We start from the raw sequence: 17,685 nt of genomic DNA on the forward strand, positions 1-17,685 counted from the left end.
TTACATTTAATATGCCGTGTGTATGTTTGAAATACACACTATTTTTTTGCGCTTCGATGCTTGGTATATATGGTTTGCGACCCCCTGTGTGTGGAAGTTTTTCTTTTTCGCTGTTGTATTTTGGTTTACACGTCACGCCTCCTTTACCGTAGCCAGCCACTCGCGCACGGCGGTTAGTTTCCCTTGCGTTGCGCGTGCTCTTCGCGTTCGTTGCAATTATTTGACGATATCAACGCGCAATTTTGCTTTTTTTGCCCACAAAACTGTGTGCTGACAGGATTAAGCTGGTGTAAAAATAACTGCGATGTGAAAATAAGGTTTAGTTAGTGCTGTAGAGAAACATGTAACGTAACTTGTCTGTGTCAATCTTGCGTAGTACACACAAGAAACCAAACGATGCACAAAATACATTTACTTATAATGTCTAGTACAATCAATCATGAAAGAGATATGTACATGAAAAATTATATGTACTGTGTGGCGCCTGAAGGTTATGTTGAAAGACGAGATAAAAAAAAATTCGCGAGGTAGGCTCGACAAACAATTCAGGATAGTAGAGTTTTTTTTTATTTATTCATTACATGGGGGAGGGGGGGGGTGTTCAACTGAGTACATCAACCTTATTACACACAATATAAATCGAAAACAAGAATACAAACAAGAAAACGCAACCGCGGGTAATATTAATCAAGATATCCAGCCAGAATACATCAGATACCATCGAATACGTCGCATGAGCCAAACACATCGATGGCGAGTACAGAACATTTTATAAATAACCATTAGAACACTGACAACTACATTTAAAAAATAAACAACACTGCATACATATCGCGTACAAAAACCGTAAATGAAACTAAGGCAGTCAAATACAGATTAGCAATGTTTTTCACTTCGAAAATATAGTCCATGATGATGTAGGGCTGTTGACTTTAACAGACGGCGCCCACCCTGTCGATTTCCCTCGTACTGGTCCTCTTCAAAGTGTTTCTAAGTACAAGTAAAACAACAAAAGTTATTATTGATATGAAAAGTTGCCTTGTAAATACAGAGAACCCATTACAGTGCTTAAAATAAATTTTCGCAGAAGTAATGCTGTATTACCTCGCTTCACACGTTTCGAAGAAATGCACAGGCTACAACAGACGCCATGCCAGAAAGCGCCGAAACATTTTGGTCCCACGATGCCCCTTAACTCTACTAAACATGGGCATACCGTGCACAGTGTTGTGTCTGGCGGTCCTTCGGGACACAGGAGGCCGGCGCCGACTCAGACGCGCCAACCTGGCGCCCCTTTCTCGCGGCCGAGAATTGTCACCTGGGACTGAGGGATTAGCAGTTGGTCACCGGGCTACTCATGCGTGGCTAAACGGCAGCGTCGCCCCTTGGTGTGGTCCCGTGAATTACCAGCGCCACCCGAACCACGACGACGCCATGCCGACTGCTGCCTTTCGAGACAACCACCGCCCTACCTGGTTCCGCGAACTGACCGCTATGGAGAGGCGAATCTTGAAAGGGGCCCGTGTCTGGCAATCCCGGGGGAACGACATCAACGTTCGTTTCCCAAGGTGTCAACCGCTGCCTGTGTTCGGGGGCGACCTAGCAAGATTGGAGGCGGAGCCCGGCGGGAAACGACGACACATCACGTGCGGGATATGGCCTCCTGATCAAAGACTGTCATTGGCTAAAGGAACTCAAGTGTATTCCCTCGTCGAGTGAAAGAGGGAAACGGAAGGGATAAAACAGGGGACTTAGTAGTTGTGGTGACGCTTGAGGCTTGACCATGTAGAGCACGCTTGGCGATGTAGAGCACGCTCGACCATGGTGAACGCTCGGAGATGTAAACGCTACCACATGCAAAGATGTTAGCACGTAGACGGCTCCAATATCATGGAGCCCTTCTTGTAAAATAATGTACATTTTGTATATAAAACAGTTTTTCTAATCTCCCTGGATATCTCCTCCTCTTGGCACCTAGCACGGCACAATACATGGAACCTTCGTGGCCGCTCGGACCATCGACATTCGCAACAGTGGCTGGCAGCTTATGGGATCGGCCGGCGTTGGCTACATCGGTGTGGTGAGTGCTACGTGTTTGCTTCTCTTTTCGCCAGACTCATTAGCGCAGGTTACTAAGTCGGTAATGATGATTTGGTGTTGTTAGTGATTTCATCTCGCAGACCAAGAATATAGTGTCTCGTGGGCTAAGTTACTAAGGGGAAGAAACACAGGGTGCACTGTAAATACGGATAAGTTTGAAATCCAGGAACTCCTCAAAAGTTGTGAGCCGATGGGCATTTTGGTTGTCCCTGCGGTAGGCAAAAGTCAACAATTGGAGCTTTTACAGAATGAGGAAGTGAGTTGGGAGAAGGCCGGAGAGGCCAGGAAAATTGTTTCGCAAGTGAAGAGAGGAAATTCTGCGATCTCCCGATGTGGTAGCGATAAGGACGGGCTTAGGGCCTGAGTTTGCGCTTCATGTCACCAGAACTCTCTAGTACAAGTAGCTAGTTGCTAGGAGAGTAACTGTGTGTTTTCTGGCGGGCACCATTTTGGGAAATTCACCTTCTTTAAATAGCGAACTTTAGGAAGTGTGAATTTTGAAGGCAAACTAGATCGCTATGGAGAAATTCAGAGTGCAGGACCTACTTCTATTTTGCGAGGAGTTAGGCATTTCGGCCGACTCCGCAAAAAGGAAAGAGGCAGTTCTCGACGTCATGAAGGCAGAAGAAGTGACGGTCGAGGAAGCCGACGAGGCTTGGGAAACCATCGTTGAGAGAATGCAAAAAGCAGAGGAGTGCAAGAGGCGCGAGCTTGAAGCTGTAGAGAAGCGCGAGAGGCGCGAGCGTGAAGAGCGAGAAAGGGAGCGCGTAGAACGAGAAAAGCGCGAAGAAAGAGAGCATGAGATAAGGCTTAAACAACTTGAGAACGATGGTCGTCGCACGGGTAGGTCCGAGTTCAAGATGAAAAACCTTCTGCATCCCTTCAGAACGGGCGAAGACATCGCCCTTTACCTCGTACACTTTGAAAGGGCATGTGAAAGAGTAGGCTTTAGTAAAGATGTTTGGCCGCAGAAGTTGTTGACACTTTTACCATGCGAAGTTTCAGATGTAATTGCACGGCTGAGTGAGGAGGACTATGAAGTGTATGACAAGGTGAAGGCTGCATTGTTGCGCAGATATCGCCTGTCGGCAGAGGCTTTTCGCCAGCGCTTTAGGTACGCGAAGAAGGGAAACGAATCTCACCCGGATTTTGCTTACGAGATTAAAGTCAACTTAGTGGAGTGGCTTAAAGGCGCACAGGTCTACGGCGATCACGACAAGGTAATTCAGTGCATGGCACTCGAGCAGTTTTATCGAGGTGTTCCCGAGGAAGTAAGGCTTTGGGTGCAAGATCGGATGACAAATTCAGACGTAGACAGAGCGGCAGAACTCGCCGAGGATTACTGCACGCGCCGAAGTTTCCGCAGTACGGCGCGACGACTAGAGAGAAGCGACAGAGCGGGATTCAGTTTTGGGAAGCCAGAGGGTAGGAAGTCTGTCCGTAGGAATTTTAAACCGGTGACTTCAAAATTCCCAGGCACGCATCAAGAGAAAGATGATGACGCACCTAAAGTAGAGCAAGCTACGAGGGCGCCCGCTGACAGTGCGCGCGCACTTGAGACGCGGAAAACAGTTGTCTGTTACAACTGTGGAGAAAAAGGCCACATGGCCAGGAGTTGTGAGAAGCAGGTGGTATTTGCCACAATTCAGGACTCCGATAAGAACCTGCATCTGTTGAGGCCTAATATACGAGAGCTTTCAGTGAATGGTCGGGTGTACAGAGTATTGAGAGACTCTGCGGCAACGATGGATGTAGCTCACCCTAGCTGTGTATCTCCCGACGATTTCACAGGAGAGTCCGCTTGGATTCGGCAAGTGGCCGAAAAGCGAAGTGTTTGCCTTCCCATAGCGAGGGTGGTGATCGAAGGACCTTTCGGCCAACTGAGTACGGAGGCGGCAATTTCGGCCAGCCTGCCAGATAACTTCCCCTATTTATTTTCTAATAGGTCGGAGCAAATGCTGAAGGAACGAGGAGAATCTTCCTCCAGTGAAGCAGCTCCAAAGTCAGAAGCACGTAAAGAGACTCGGAGACTGATAGGCGTGTTCCCTATTGAGCAGCGGTCAGAGGACCATGGGACGATTCCCGAGGCAGCTGCTAGCGGTAACGAACCATACGTGTCAGTAGCCGAATGCGAGGGGAAGACAGTTACTGAAGAGAGCAGCGGTTTTCCCGCTTCAGAAACCGAAGGCCCTTTAGGCCAAGTGTGTACGGAGGCGGCAATTTCAGCTAGCCTGCCGGAGAAAGTCGACTATTTTTCTAATAGGTCAGATCAAGTGCTGAAGAAAAGACGTAAGCGCAAAGCGAGAAAGGCGGACGCGGTTGAGGCGCTCAGAATCAAACTTGCGAAGCGCCACTGCGACAGCGGTAAATGCGCAAAGGTGAAGTCCCAGCCAGAGACTGTGAATAAGCGAAGGAGGGCAAATCCTAAGCTTAGGCGTTTGCTGAGATCAGGGATCGGCGTGACGCACGTCGCGAAAAAGAGGGTTTCGCGAAGATCCAGGCGTGGTAACAGTCGCCTAACCGCATCGAGTACAGCCCATCGTAAGCAGAGGGACAAAGGGAAGCGTCCTGTAGGCTGTTACAATGGCCGATCACTCGTAGGGGGAAAGAAAAGAGTCTGCCGAGCAGATAACTGGAAAGTGCGCGCCCGGGTCTGTCAGTGTATCGCCCTCCCAGTATTTAGAAGCGGCTGTTCGAAAGTCGCAGCTACAAGGTGTGTCAGGCAAATTAGTGGGTTTTGCCTTCTTCGCGACGACACCTTGCGAAATCCCCGGAATGCGCGACCCCATCGAGTGCGTTTGAAAGAAAGGGGTGCGTTTGCGGCCCGAAAATAGAGAAAACAGGAAGACGGGTAGAATTTTTCTTCTTTTGTATTCTGTCTGCCCGAGATTAGTTGAGTTTTGATAGTTTGGCAGGCGTAAAGAATGCCGCAGTTTTTTTTGGTATGTTGTTAACCTTTTCGGCTCAGGTTAGACCCACGATTTAAAGGGGAGTGTTTATGCGACGACAGCTATAGAAGTGAAATGCAAAATGTCAGTTGCATATAGTTTGGCATGTCACGCGCAAGTTGCGCAAGTTAATGATCTCCGATTTTGCACGAGTTTGTAATAAGTCGTAGATGGTTTGCCCATTTGTTTATTTAGTATATTGGTATTATGTAATGATTATGTAGCTCTCTTGTGCTAAGTGTTACAGACTATGAATTACTGAAGGCCAGCTCTCCCTTCGCCTTCCTGATCTGTGGAAGCTCTAATTCATAATTACTTAGCTTTATTGCATAAGCCCAGTAGGTGTCTGTTTGCGAAGACACATCATTGCAAGTGTTTTGGTACTTGTCCGGATCAACGAGCACCTTGTGTTTCAGGGTTTTCTGTAGATAGGGGCCTGCCAGATTTTTGGAATTGGTAAAGTCTGGCGATGAGAGTGGCTTGCAGTGGCGCTTGCAGCATTGTGTGTGGCTAACGAAGGTCGCTCCTTGGAGCTTGGAGCTTGTCATCCTGCATTTCTGCAGTCCAGTCAGAGCCCACCTATGAAGAGGCCTTTGGCAGGAAGGTCATCATTCCTGGAAGCAGCGGCCCCATGGCTTTGAGCGAAGCAGGCATCAAACCGGCCGAGCTGCATGGAACAACTCGACCTCCCGATGCCTCATCTGGCGGCGGGGGTGCTGTTGTGTCTGGCGGTCCTTCGGGACACAGGAGGCCGGCGCCGACTCAGACGCGCCAACCTGGCGCCCCTTTCTCGCGGCCGAGAATTGTCACCTGGGACTGAGGGATTAGCAGTTGGTCTCCGGGCTACTCATGCGTGGCTAAACGGCAGCGTCGCCCCTTGGTGCGGTCCCGTGAATTACCAGCGCCACCCGAACCACGACGACGCTACGCCGACTGCTGCCTTTCGAGACAACCACCGCCCTACCTGGTTCCGCGAACTGACCGCTATGGAGAGGCGAATCTTGAAAGGGGCCCGTGTCTGGCAATCCCGGGGGAACGACATCAACGTTCGTTTCCCAAGGTGTCAACCGCTGCCTGTGTTCGGGGGCGACCTAGCAAGATTGGAGGCGGAGCCCGGCGGGAAACGACGACACATCACGTGCGGGATATGGCCTCCTGATCAAAGACTGTCATTGGCTAAAGGAACTCAAGTGTATTCCCTCGTCGAGTGAAAGAGGGAAACGGAAGGGATAAAACAGGGGACTTAGTAGTTGTGGTGACGCTTGAGGCTTGACCATGTAGAGCACGCTTGACGATGTAGAGCACGCTCGACCATGGTGAATGCTCGGAGATGTAAACGCTACCACATGCAAAGATGTTAGCACGTACACGGCTCCAATATCATGGAGCCCTTCTTGTAAAATAATGTACATTTTGTATATAAAACAGTTTTCTAATCTCCCTGGATATCTCCTCCTCTTGGCACCTAGCACGGCACAATACATGGAACATTCGTGGCCGCTCGGACCATCGACATTCGCAACAACAGGCATTTAAAGAGCGTCACAGTACCCAGTACGATCGGGAATGAGCACGAATGACCGTCGGCTTACGAGCACTACGCTACAAATATATTCGTGTAAAAAATCAGCTATATAACGTAACAACCTGAGATCCGCAAGATATCTGCTGAGAATAAATAAAATCACAATTCTTCGCTTGCCACGTACACAACAGCCGCTCTCCCCAGAAGGAACACTGCGTTCTTTAGTCCCAAATAACCAGTAGCGAAAAAAGAAAGAGAGGGGAAAAAAACAAGAGACACACGATGTGTGCTTCCCGTGAAAAAGTAAAATAGGTGGTTTACATGACGATTTGTAGCTAATGTAAGGCTATTTCGCGGCGAAGCATTTTCGTCAGTTCTTAAAATAAGGGTATTACTCGCATAGACTGTGCCGATCAAAACGGCAAAAGCCTATGCGACGCGCGCTCGCAAACCATAGGCTACTCAGCATCGGTGCAGTGCTTAGTTCGTGAGCGAACTTAGGTACGTGAGCGAGGATCAGAGAATACTTTCTTATTTCAATGAAAAACACGATGCGATACTCTAAACTTTCTTGACACTTACCTCGCAAATGTAGGAGCTATCCGTTGCCTTCCAGTGATACCGCTTTACTTGGGCTTCCCATCTCTTCCTTCGCTCTGGGTCCCAGGGGAAGCGTAAACAACGAAGCCCTTTACGCGTCGATCCGGTGCACTTGGGAACACAACAGCCCGTCATGTGGACTCGATGCACTTGACAAGCTTGTCATTCATGCGGCTGAACACTGTCCAGCAAGTAGAAGCGTCAGCGAAGCATCCGCGCGCACTGTGTCTCGAACTAAGCACCGGCACCAAGCACTCGCAACCGCTCGCTGTGACTCAAGATGGCGTCGCAGCGTGAAAGCGGCGGCGCGGGTGCGGTCAAAGGATGGCACCACCCTGAACGGCGGCGCTGGCATCGAGGCACCCTAGGCCCCCTGAACACCTGCTGCCCCTAGCTGCGGCGCTTACTTCCGGTCACACGAAGTGGCCGCTCTCTCGCCCCAGCGCGGGCGCACCGTCGGATCACCTCTCTCTTCTTACACCGTGGTCCTGACTGATGCCGAACGAACAGTGTTGCCCTGCTTGTCTACGACCGCTAAAGCATAACGATGTTTAGTTTTATAGGCTGCGGCGTCCATGTAGTAAACTCCTTCCGCCTGTCCATAGCTGCGTTGTAGCGCCTTAGCTCGAAGTTTCCGGCGTTCGACGTGAAATTCGGGGTGCATGTTTCTGGGTAGGGGTTGGATGTGGTATTGGCCGTGTATGTTCAGAGGAAGTTGATGTCGCTTGTTCTCGTTGAGTGGTGGGGCGTAGTGAAGTTGTCTCAGGATCTCACGCCCAGCTTCAGTGGTGGAGAGTCTGGGATATTGCGATGATAGATGTGCTTCGGTTAATTCTGTTTCGTCCATATTCGGGGGCGATGTCCTGAAGCGTCTCGTGGGGGGCAGAAGGAGAAGCTCTCATTTGGTGGGGGAGCACCTAAGGTTCAAGTCGTGATCTACTTGTTGGATCTGGTCAATGGCTGCTTGGAGGGTGTCTTGGATGTGCCCGTCCGAACCTCCGGTCATCCACAGCGTAATATCGTCCGCGTACAGTGAGAATCGGAGGTCGGGAATCTTCTTTAGAGCGAAAGCTAAAGGTCGCATAGTCAAATTGAAGAGGAGGGGGAGAGTACTGCCCCTTGGGGCGTACCAGTGCTTCCTAAACGTATCTGACCTGATTGTTCGCTGCCTAATTGGAGTGTTGCAGTGCGCTTCGTCAGGAAGCTGCATATATAACGGTAGATTCGCTCTCCACAGTTTATACTGTTAAGTTCGCGTAGAATGGCCAAGTGGGACACATTATTGAAGGCTCCCTTGAGGTCGAGGCCGAGCAACGCTTTTGTGTCACGTGCGTCGCTCGGTTCAATGATATCTTGTTTGAGCCTTAGCATGACATCCTGGCAAGAAAGAGACTTGCGAAATCCAGTCATTTCCGAGGGGAACAAGCGATGATCTTCGATGTATTTGGAAAGGCGTAGGTGGATTACGTGCTCCAAGATCTTCCCTATGCATGAGGTGAGAGAGATGGGACGGAAGTTATCAATGTGAATTGGCTTATTCGGCTTGGGAATGAAGATCACCTTGACTGCTTTCCATTGTTGGGGTATCTCGCCCTCTTCATGACAGTGGTTGTAATACTCGGTGAGTTTGCGTATGGATTGCTCATCGAGGTTGCGAAGCGTCTTATTTGTCACAGAGTCTGGACCTGGTGCCGTGGTAGTTCGCACTTGGTTGAGGGCATGTCGAACATCCGCTTCTGTGATGGGGCTGCAAAGTTCCTCATTGGGTTCAGCAGTATAGTCGGGCATGGGGATTTGCGTAAGAGGGGGCATATGTTTGGAAGCCAAGTTACTGAACATTGTCGGCAGGTCCGCTGCATGTTCATGTATCAGTTTATTGATCTGGTGGTTATTATGCGTCCTAGATGTTGTGGGGTCGAGCAGGTGCCGGAGCAATTGCCAAGTCTTTTTAGTGCTAAGATGACCATGCGCTCCTTCGCAAACCTGAGTCTATTGCTGTGCCCTCAATTTGATAGCGTATTTTTCAATCTGAAAGTCCAATTTAGCGATTCTGATTCGGAGTTTGTGATTGTAACGGGCTGTTAGCCTTTTCCTGAGTAAGGCTTGCTTCGCTTCCCACATGTGCAGGAGCTTCGAATCAATTCTTGCCAAGGGTGTATCTAACGGGAGAGTGGTGGTATGAGCCTCTACATCTGCTTGTAAAGCGTTCGCCCATTGCTCTATGTCGGTAATGTCTTCTTCGTTGGTGTTGGAGCGAGATTTTCTGAATTCCGTCCAATTTCTGAATTTTCTGAATTCCGGCCTTAGTGGTTTCATGGCCAGTGGTCTGCGCTTGAAATTTACGCGGAGCTCTAGGATGTAATGGTCGCTTCCTAAGTTGTTTTGGAGGTTTTGCCACGTCGCTTGAGTGATGCGGTGAGTTAGGGTGAGGTCGGGGGATGTATCCCTACTGACGCTATTTCCTAGCCGGGTAGAAAAAGTAAAGTCATTGTGGATGGTGAAACCTTGATTCTGTATGTGCTGCCACAGAGCTCTTCCCTTAGAGGCAGATGCATAGTGGCCCCACATTTGAAGGGGGGCATTGAAGTCGCCCATTACAACTAGCGGCTGTTTATTGACGTTAGCTTTGGCTTGAGCAAGCATGGGCTCAAAGCGGTGTTGTCGAGCATTGGGAGGGCTGTAAACATTCAACACGTATAGGGTGGGTTGTTTGAGGCTTTTAGGTAGAATTTCGATGAAATCGTGGGGGATGTCAGTACTGCTGAATGTCTCCCATTTAACAGAAAGTTGCCGTCTTACAAGTACGGCAGTGTTGGGCTTCACTATGTGAGGGTCTTGAAACGTGTTGTATCCTGGTATAGTTACTTTCCCGTGTGTTTCATGCAAGGCTATAATATCAGGGAGCTCGTTAAGATTCTGCAGAAATAGTGTAAGATTGGCGCGCTTGTTGCGGAACCCCCTGCAGTTCCACTGCCAGATCACCAGACTACGTGCTGGCTTCATTATTATTGTCGCTGTCGTGAAGGATGGGAGTTTGTGACGTCGTGGAGGGTCTTCCCCAGGTTTCGATTAGCTCTTGGAATCTGCAGAACTGCGCAGATGCCTCACAAATAAAGGAATCAAGCTTGCTTTGTAGCCGATTTTCAAGGGCAACAACTTTGTTTTCCAGGGTCGTCATGCGCTCACTGAGGACAAATATGGCGTTTTTAAGGGTGTGGTCGGTGTCTGTTATATCGGCATTCTTCCTTTTTGCCGGTGGGGGCTGCACGTGGGGTGAAGGTGGCCTTGGAGTTGCTGCTTCAGTGGTAGCAGTGGGTGCAACAGTGTCCATTTGTTCTGTCGGAGGGCTTATGGGTGTGGGTGCAACTATATCCATGTGTTCTCTCGGAGGGCGTGTGGGTGTGGGCGCAAGCTTTTGTGGCAGTGGGTTGGAAGTAGCGGCAGGACTTTCATTGATTTAGATAGGGGGGGGGGGTGGAGCATTGCCTTGAGCTGTTTGATTTCGGCCTTGAGAATTTCGTTCTGATTAAGCAAGTATTTGATGACAGAGTTATCAGCATCTAGTGAGGAGCTGCTATTGTGGGAGACTACCCCTGCCCAGCTCACCTTTGTATGGTCGGTGGGCGGTCTCTCCTCGTTGCGTGGAGTCAGCGGAGGCCAAGATTGCTTCGATGATAGAACCTGGGCCCCTGTTGCAGAGTTCTTGCGGCCAGAGTTGCTCTGCGGCTTCTCTTGTCCTGGGTGTTGGTTGGAGGCCTTGATATTGTTCCTGGCCAGAAGTGTAAGTTTAGTTTCTGGTGGTGCGGGGGGCGGTGTCCATGGTTTGTAACGAAGTCTGCACTCTGATGAACCAGTCTCATGTGTTCCGTTGCAGATGATGCAAGTATAGGGGTGCAGCTGTGGTCCTCAGGAGGATCTGGCGTACCGCATTTTGTACAGAGACATATTGTCACATTAGGGCAGACATCTTGACGATGGCCAAGCTGCCGACACCTCGCACACGCCTCCACTTTTTGCCGATATGGTCGGCTGCGGAGGTCTGTGCGGAGGTAATCAATATAGAAGGGGACCTTTGAGCCTTCGAAAGTGACCAGGATGGAGTCCGTGGAGCCCATTCTTCGAGCAGCTGGGATCTTGATTGTTGGATTAGAGTCTCGAAGTTTAACCAGCACGTTCCCCTCCACCAGGGAGGCCGGCAGCTTGATGATGCCCCTACACGAATTTTTGGGGTCTGCCACGTGCGTGGAGACCTCGTAGCTCTCTTCCGTGATGGTGAGGGTGGCAATCTTCAAGTAGCGATCAGCTCTGTCCATGCAGGGGGTGCTTATAATGATTGTGTTGTTAATCTCGTTGGCTCGGAGTCGATCTATCGATGTTGGAGCCGCGGAGAGGCCTGTGGACTTGATGACGATGTCACGGAGACAGACTGGGTGTATGTTAGCGCAGTTGACACCACCATGTACACGAAGAATGATTTTGTATTCAGCGGCAGGGAGTGGAGGAGGACGAGGCAGATTGTGGCTTACTTGCGGCCGAGTTTTGAGGGTGCTTGGCGAAGTGGGCGAAGGCCCACTTCGCCTTGGTGTCAGCGTAAACAAACTTCTCACGCCAATCGATGATCTCTTCTGGAGTCATGTCGACAGCATCGACGACGTCGTCTTGGCTCATGCCTGCTGCAGCTGCTACCGCCGACGCACACTGCCGGCACTGCACGGCAGGGGCGCGGGGGTGCGGATGTTGCGAAGAATCGGCGATGAATTTAAGATGGCAGGTCCGATTTCCGCTGAAAAGGTGTCGTTCGACAGCGGGAGACTTACAGCATCAGTGGTCCAAAAATCACAAAAGTCGAGGCAACAATTTGGACACAACACAAGAAAAAAGACGGAGCCGATGCATCACCAGGAGCCAAAGGTAGCTTCGTCGTCGTCTTCTTCGCGCTTTGAGTTTTACTGGCGCCACTATGAACGAAAATTTAGCGGAGGCAGAGGAATGCCAAGCTGCCGGCGCCGCTAAGCTGGGACCGCTGGCCGCGGCGCCATCTATCTGCTCGCAGCAGAGCTACTCGGTGCGCCCGCGCGCGGCCGAACATAATCTGGACGCTCGTTCGCGCGCAGTGTCAACACCTAGATATTCTTCCACCGTGGCTGAGATTCAGGAGCAACATTCATGGGAGAGGGCGGTTCGTTGGACGTAGGGGTAGGTGATGGGAGTGATGGTGTGAGAGGTTCCGATGATGGGAGAGTATAAGGTTGGGAGGGGGAGGGTGGCTGGGTGGACTGAAGCGACAGTTTTAGCTAGCGAATCTCCTCCTTGAGAGTGGCGTTCTCTCGAAGGAGAGATGTTTCCAGATTGGAGGGCTGAGATGGCGAGGAGCAGGTGGAGGCTACCCTAGCCCAGCTTACCTGGGGTGGGGGTGTTGCTTGCTTTGAGGGAGGCGGCGGTGGTGGTGGTAGGGCGGGCCAGGCTTCGCCCTGGGAGGTAGAGTGTGGCCCTGGGGTCTTGCTGCTGCTGGCGCGGGCTTGGGCAGGATCTATGGCCGGGAATATGGGTGCTTGTTGGCTCCTTGCCTTGGAGGGAGTCTGTTGGGGCTTGTAGTGCTGCTTGCACAGCTGCGAGCCCGTAGGGTGTGCACCGTTACAGACGATGCACACCGGTTTGCAGTCATGGTCCATGGAGGGGTCGAGGGTTCCACAATTCGGGCAGCGTGAGTCTGTGGAGAACGGGCACACGTCCTGGCGATGGCCGACTTTGCCGCAGCGAGTGCAAGCCTCGATCTTCTGCCGGTGAGGGATACAGCGGAGGGCACAACCCTCGTAGTTGATGTAGTAGGGGACGCGCTTCCCTTGGAAGGTAATGAGGATGGACTCGGTGTTGCACAATCGCCTGGCGGATCCTACTGTGAGGTCAGGATTGTAGCTGATGAGGGTGGGGTGGATGGCTTGCTCGGGTGAGTTGATAGGTAGGAGGATGACGCCGCGACAGGTGTCCGAGGGGTCAGCTACGTGGGTGGCCACCTCGTAGGTGGTTCCGTTGAAGTTGAGGGTGCGGATGGTATTGTAGGAATCGGCCCGGTCCATATTCGGAGTGATCACCAGGATAGTATTGCTGATTTCGTTGACGCGAAGTTGGTCTTGAGCAGTGTGCTCGTTGATTGGTAGGCCGGCCGCCTTGAGGATGATCTGGCGTAGGACGCAGGAGTGAATTTTGCTGCAGTCGAGACCGCCCCGGATCCTGACAATGATTTTGTAGTCGTTGGCAGGCAATGGTGGAGGTTTCGGTGATTTCTTGGATGGATGCGGCGGTGATGCTGCTGATATGGTAGGTGGCGAGAGTTGTTGATGACGACGGGCGATGTTGGTGTGCAGCTCACGCCAGCTATGCGCGCCGCCGACGCCACCTGCGTCTCGCTCCGATCCTCCGCTCATGCCGGAGAGCTAGGCTAGCGTGGAGGGATGAACGTCTCGTAAAAACGGCGACGAACTCGGAGTCATTGGCCGGCCGCCAGGTCGAGGAAAAAAGGGAGCCGAGACGGACGCTGCTTTCCCTGCTCCTGGCCTTGGTGGTGGGTCGTTGTTGAGGAGCTCGCTCGAAACACGTCCGGCCTGTTCGAGGAGCGAAGGACGAGTCTTCCGTATTGCAAGTCCCGTTCCGGGAAAACACCCGGTGTTTCTTTTCACTAGTTCCCTAGCAATGAGTTTCTAGGCCGTGTTTATAGCGCTTTTGGACAAGGTAGCATCAACTAATAAAGGGGAATTATAAGATGGACATAATAAAGCCTGACATATTATGTCATAATATCTCATAATATATAACATAAAGACATAACATATCATGTTTACAGTGACATTATTTTGTTTGTGCCATGTTTGCAGTGACAGTGCTTTACTTCTTTAGTGTAACGTTGCGTGTGTCCAACCTGTAGGCTTTGTATTTATTCCAATAACAGTTTTTTATTAACGTGTGCATTTTCTGTACATACCAATGTATTCATTATGCTTGTACCACCCTGCTAAAATCACCGCATGGTGATTGCAGTATTTATAAAATAAAATAAATAAATAATAGCGTTTTTTTTTTCGATAAAGCCTCCGAATACCTGCCACACAGGAATGTACTAGAAGTACTCGATAGAGCAGTCCAGCCCTATTTACAACGTGCTCCCATCTTAAGCTACCCTGAAGGTATTGACGACAGTCATGCGATACGATCCGCAAATCTAATTGCCGAGAAGTTTCTGAGAATACTCCTTGTAAATCAGTCAAACCAACTGACTGACAAAACCGACGAGCCTTCGGCCTCTGTACACATGCCGCCAAGGAAACACTTTAGAATGTAATTGTGAACAAGACACATTTGTGAGCTACTGTGTCCGCAAGAGTTTTCGCCTGAAGGTTTGCCAACCATTGTACGTGCATACGAGCAACAAATTTTAACCCTTCAGCAATCAAAAATAATTATGTATATCTGATATATACTGTATATTCATATATGTCATTTGTACTGACTAAACACACTGCTTTGTAACGCTGATTGTACATTTCACCTTACACATTTTCACTTACACTCTGTCATTGATTGTACATTGCGCACACTAAAAGTGTACAAATTTTATTTTATTATGCCCCCGTTGTCATGAATATGGGCAAGAACCTTGTCAAGCTGCAAACAAGCAGCTTTTAGTTCTTGTCCCAGCGTTCATTTTTTTTTGTAAATGAATGAATGCGAAATAGGGATTGATTGATTGATTGAAATACTTATTTTCATTCCTCAAAATGCATTTGATGGCGGAGAGATGTTCTCCCGGCGCATGCATCACCAGTGAAATTAAAAAAGCTCTATGTATTAATACGGTTACATGGCATCCATTTATAAGAAGCCTAGATGAACCATTTACGGGTGTACATTTCGGGTGTACATACGGGTGTACATTTCCTGCAATGTACACACGAAAGGGTTGATGCCACCAGTGAGATTCGACCGATTCCCAACTAAATGGTATGAAAAAAGCAGACGACAGGCATGGATTACCGCAGTGCGCCGAACAAAGTAAGTAAACAACTTTTTTTTTCCTTTCGCCTGTCTTTAACTTGGTGTGTTGCGTGTTTACGTTGTATAAACAACTTTTGTTGCATGCGCTAGCAGTGGTCGGAGTTCACGCGTGCCGAGAAACTGAATGTGTGCGCGGTGCGTTGAACATGACTAGAGTTCATTCCTGCATCACCACTGCACCGTACGACCGAGCTACTAGGAGATACACGCCCGCGTCTTGGTCGCGCCGGCATTGGTGAAGCAGAAACAATTACTAGTGCTTTTAACTTCTTTCTCTTGACCACTGCTCAAAATTACTAGGCTATTTTCGCTCCTGCCGCTATTCTATACTGTAGTGGACGTACTTGTTAAAGTTGTGTACGTATGTCGTATTTGTGCATTGCGGTGATATATTTTGTATATTTCCGCATAGTGCTGATGGAATTCCGTGGTCGCCAACAGAGACAACACGGATTTGTAGCAGACATTTTGTTGGAAACTGCAACAACAACAGTAACCAACACCCGTCGTATGTGCCGACCATTTTTCCGGCGGCGTACAAGAAACGGACACCTGACCCAGAAGTGGCGCAGAGGTATGATGGCCTGGGGTGCACAGGATTTAGTGCGCGTTTTAAATCATTTCGCCTCCGTGCCCTGCGAGAATTTCTACCGCGCGCGTCCTTGATAGTTAAGTAAGGCAAAAAATAGAAACTGTGCAGTACTGACTTCAGCCCGCATAGTCGCTGGATTTCAGCGAGTACGGTCGTTAAAACGCAATCGAGACAGTCCACACAGCTAGATTTCAAACCAGAAGATGTCATAATGCAATTTTTGCTTCGGTGCACAAGAACAACCGTGCCTAAAAAGCTGGGCCGTGCAGGAAATTTTCTCGAGGATAGAATTTTATAGACAGGAAATTTTCTCGAGAATAGAATACCCAGTCTCCCCCCCCCCCCCCCTGCACGTTCATCACCCCTTGGCTACTCCCCTGCGGCTGTGTCACCATGGTAAAGTATCTGTGATAGATATGCTTAAAGTTGACTTCAATACAGCTGATGAAAGGACAGACGAAACATAAACCTCGCAATGAATCGCTTGATGTAACCAGTGCCACACTCTTTTATTTTTCTTAGGTGGAAACGGCGTTTTGAAAGGGTAGCCAGAACAAATTCTGCGGAGCAGGCTGTGCCGCAGAGTACTCCTCAAGTTGATCCAGCAGTGCAAGATCAAGAAACCACTGCTTGCCTGGGCTTCGATGACACACTTCTAAGTGATTCGGAATCACCAGAGATGCCTCTTGCACCCATCAGTGATGATGACCCTCAGCCTTCGGCAGTACCTTGTGAAATACTGGGACAGGCTCATCCAGTTACACAAGCTGATGCTGTAAGCATACGTTTTTGAGATATCGAATTTGTTTTTGTGTTTACCTGTGATTTCACTCAAGCTGCCTACACTGAGCATTGCGTTAAATAATTGACAGTCTCTTTTATTTTTGCAAACCCCGCAGGCATGCCAAACAAAGCCAGAATGCCGAGGAAACCTGATCATCCTCCTGTGAACAACAAACGGGTCTGAGGCATCAACTCAAATTTCCCACACCGAACAATGTGACAAAGTACAGTCATCACTACACATTTGCTGGGTTTATCTCATACTGTGGTGTTGGGTTACATCATAATTGTTGTAGCAGTAATTTATCTATAGGCAGACCTCGTATGAACACATTGAAGTATGTATTCCTAGTAATAAAAATATTTAGATCACTCTCATAATGGGTAAAAGCTGCCTTTTGGTGACCGACATGCCCGATGATTTCATAACACTTTATAGCTAATGCCTTCATATGGTATGTCACATCACCATGCATGTTGCGTTAACTTGCCTGAATTCGTACAAAATGTGGTGATAGGCATCATTTATCACCACTACAACAAAGTTCTAACCCGTCATGCAGCCACCACTTGCGACTCTTATCGAAGCACAGATGTATGTAAGAATATTTTATCACATGACATACCATTGTTAATGAAGCAGCAATAATGCATGGGCTTGCTACACCGATCAATGACGTGGGCCTTTATATGCGACCTCCTACGCCCATGAAGAATAGCCACTTATAAGCAACTTTATTTTCTTAAAATTATCATTACAACTATACAATTATTAAATATGGCCTGAAAGTGCAGCTTACTGCATGCATATTTGCTAAAGAGGCTACCTGCTCATATTTGTGCTGATTGTGTGAAGTCAAGAGCAGCGGCAAGTACACGTGAAGTGCAGCCTGTAAGCTAACTTGTCAAAAAGCCCAGCTGTACAAGCATCCATTAGGGGAAGAGGGACAGGAGAGGACCTGTACCACCGAACGCCGAGTTACCTCTGCCACTTCACCCCTAGAAGCATCCTTCTCTGCTTCTCTCTCTCCCCCAACAATGATGGGCTGTTAAGAGCAAGGGGATGGAGAGAACAGCACACAATTTTT

The 17,685-nt window shown here is 49.3% G+C and overlaps 1 protein-coding gene across 1 annotated transcript; it reads left to right on the plus strand.

Moving 5' to 3' along the window:
- The first annotated feature begins 13,625 nt into the window (after positions 1-13,625).
- On the plus strand, positions 13,626-16,774 carry LOC125941133 (uncharacterized). Its single transcript, XM_049658088.1, has 4 exons — positions 13,626-13,636; positions 15,635-15,796; positions 16,337-16,589; positions 16,714-16,774. The coding sequence occupies exons 1-4, from the start codon at positions 13,626-13,628 to the stop codon at positions 16,762-16,764; spliced, it is 477 nt and encodes a 158-aa protein (XP_049514045.1). The 3' UTR covers positions 16,765-16,774.
- The last annotated feature ends 911 nt before the right edge of the window (positions 16,775-17,685 follow it).

Source organism: Dermacentor silvarum, chromosome 10 (assembly GCF_013339745.2).
Source record: "Dermacentor silvarum isolate Dsil-2018 chromosome 10, BIME_Dsil_1.4, whole genome shotgun sequence".
NCBI lineage: Eukaryota > Metazoa > Arthropoda > Arachnida > Ixodida > Ixodidae > Dermacentor > Dermacentor silvarum.

Bases quoted from the DNA above. Each gene is read 5' to 3' on its own strand.
- LOC125941133 (XM_049658088.1), top strand. The intron at 15,797-16,336 runs GTATGATGGCCT...TATTTTTCTTAG, and splicing joins GACCCAGAAGTGGCGCAGAG to GTGGAAACGGCGTTTTGAAA. The intron at 16,590-16,713 runs GTAAGCATACGT...CAAACCCCGCAG, and splicing joins CAGTTACACAAGCTGATGCT to GCATGCCAAACAAAGCCAGA.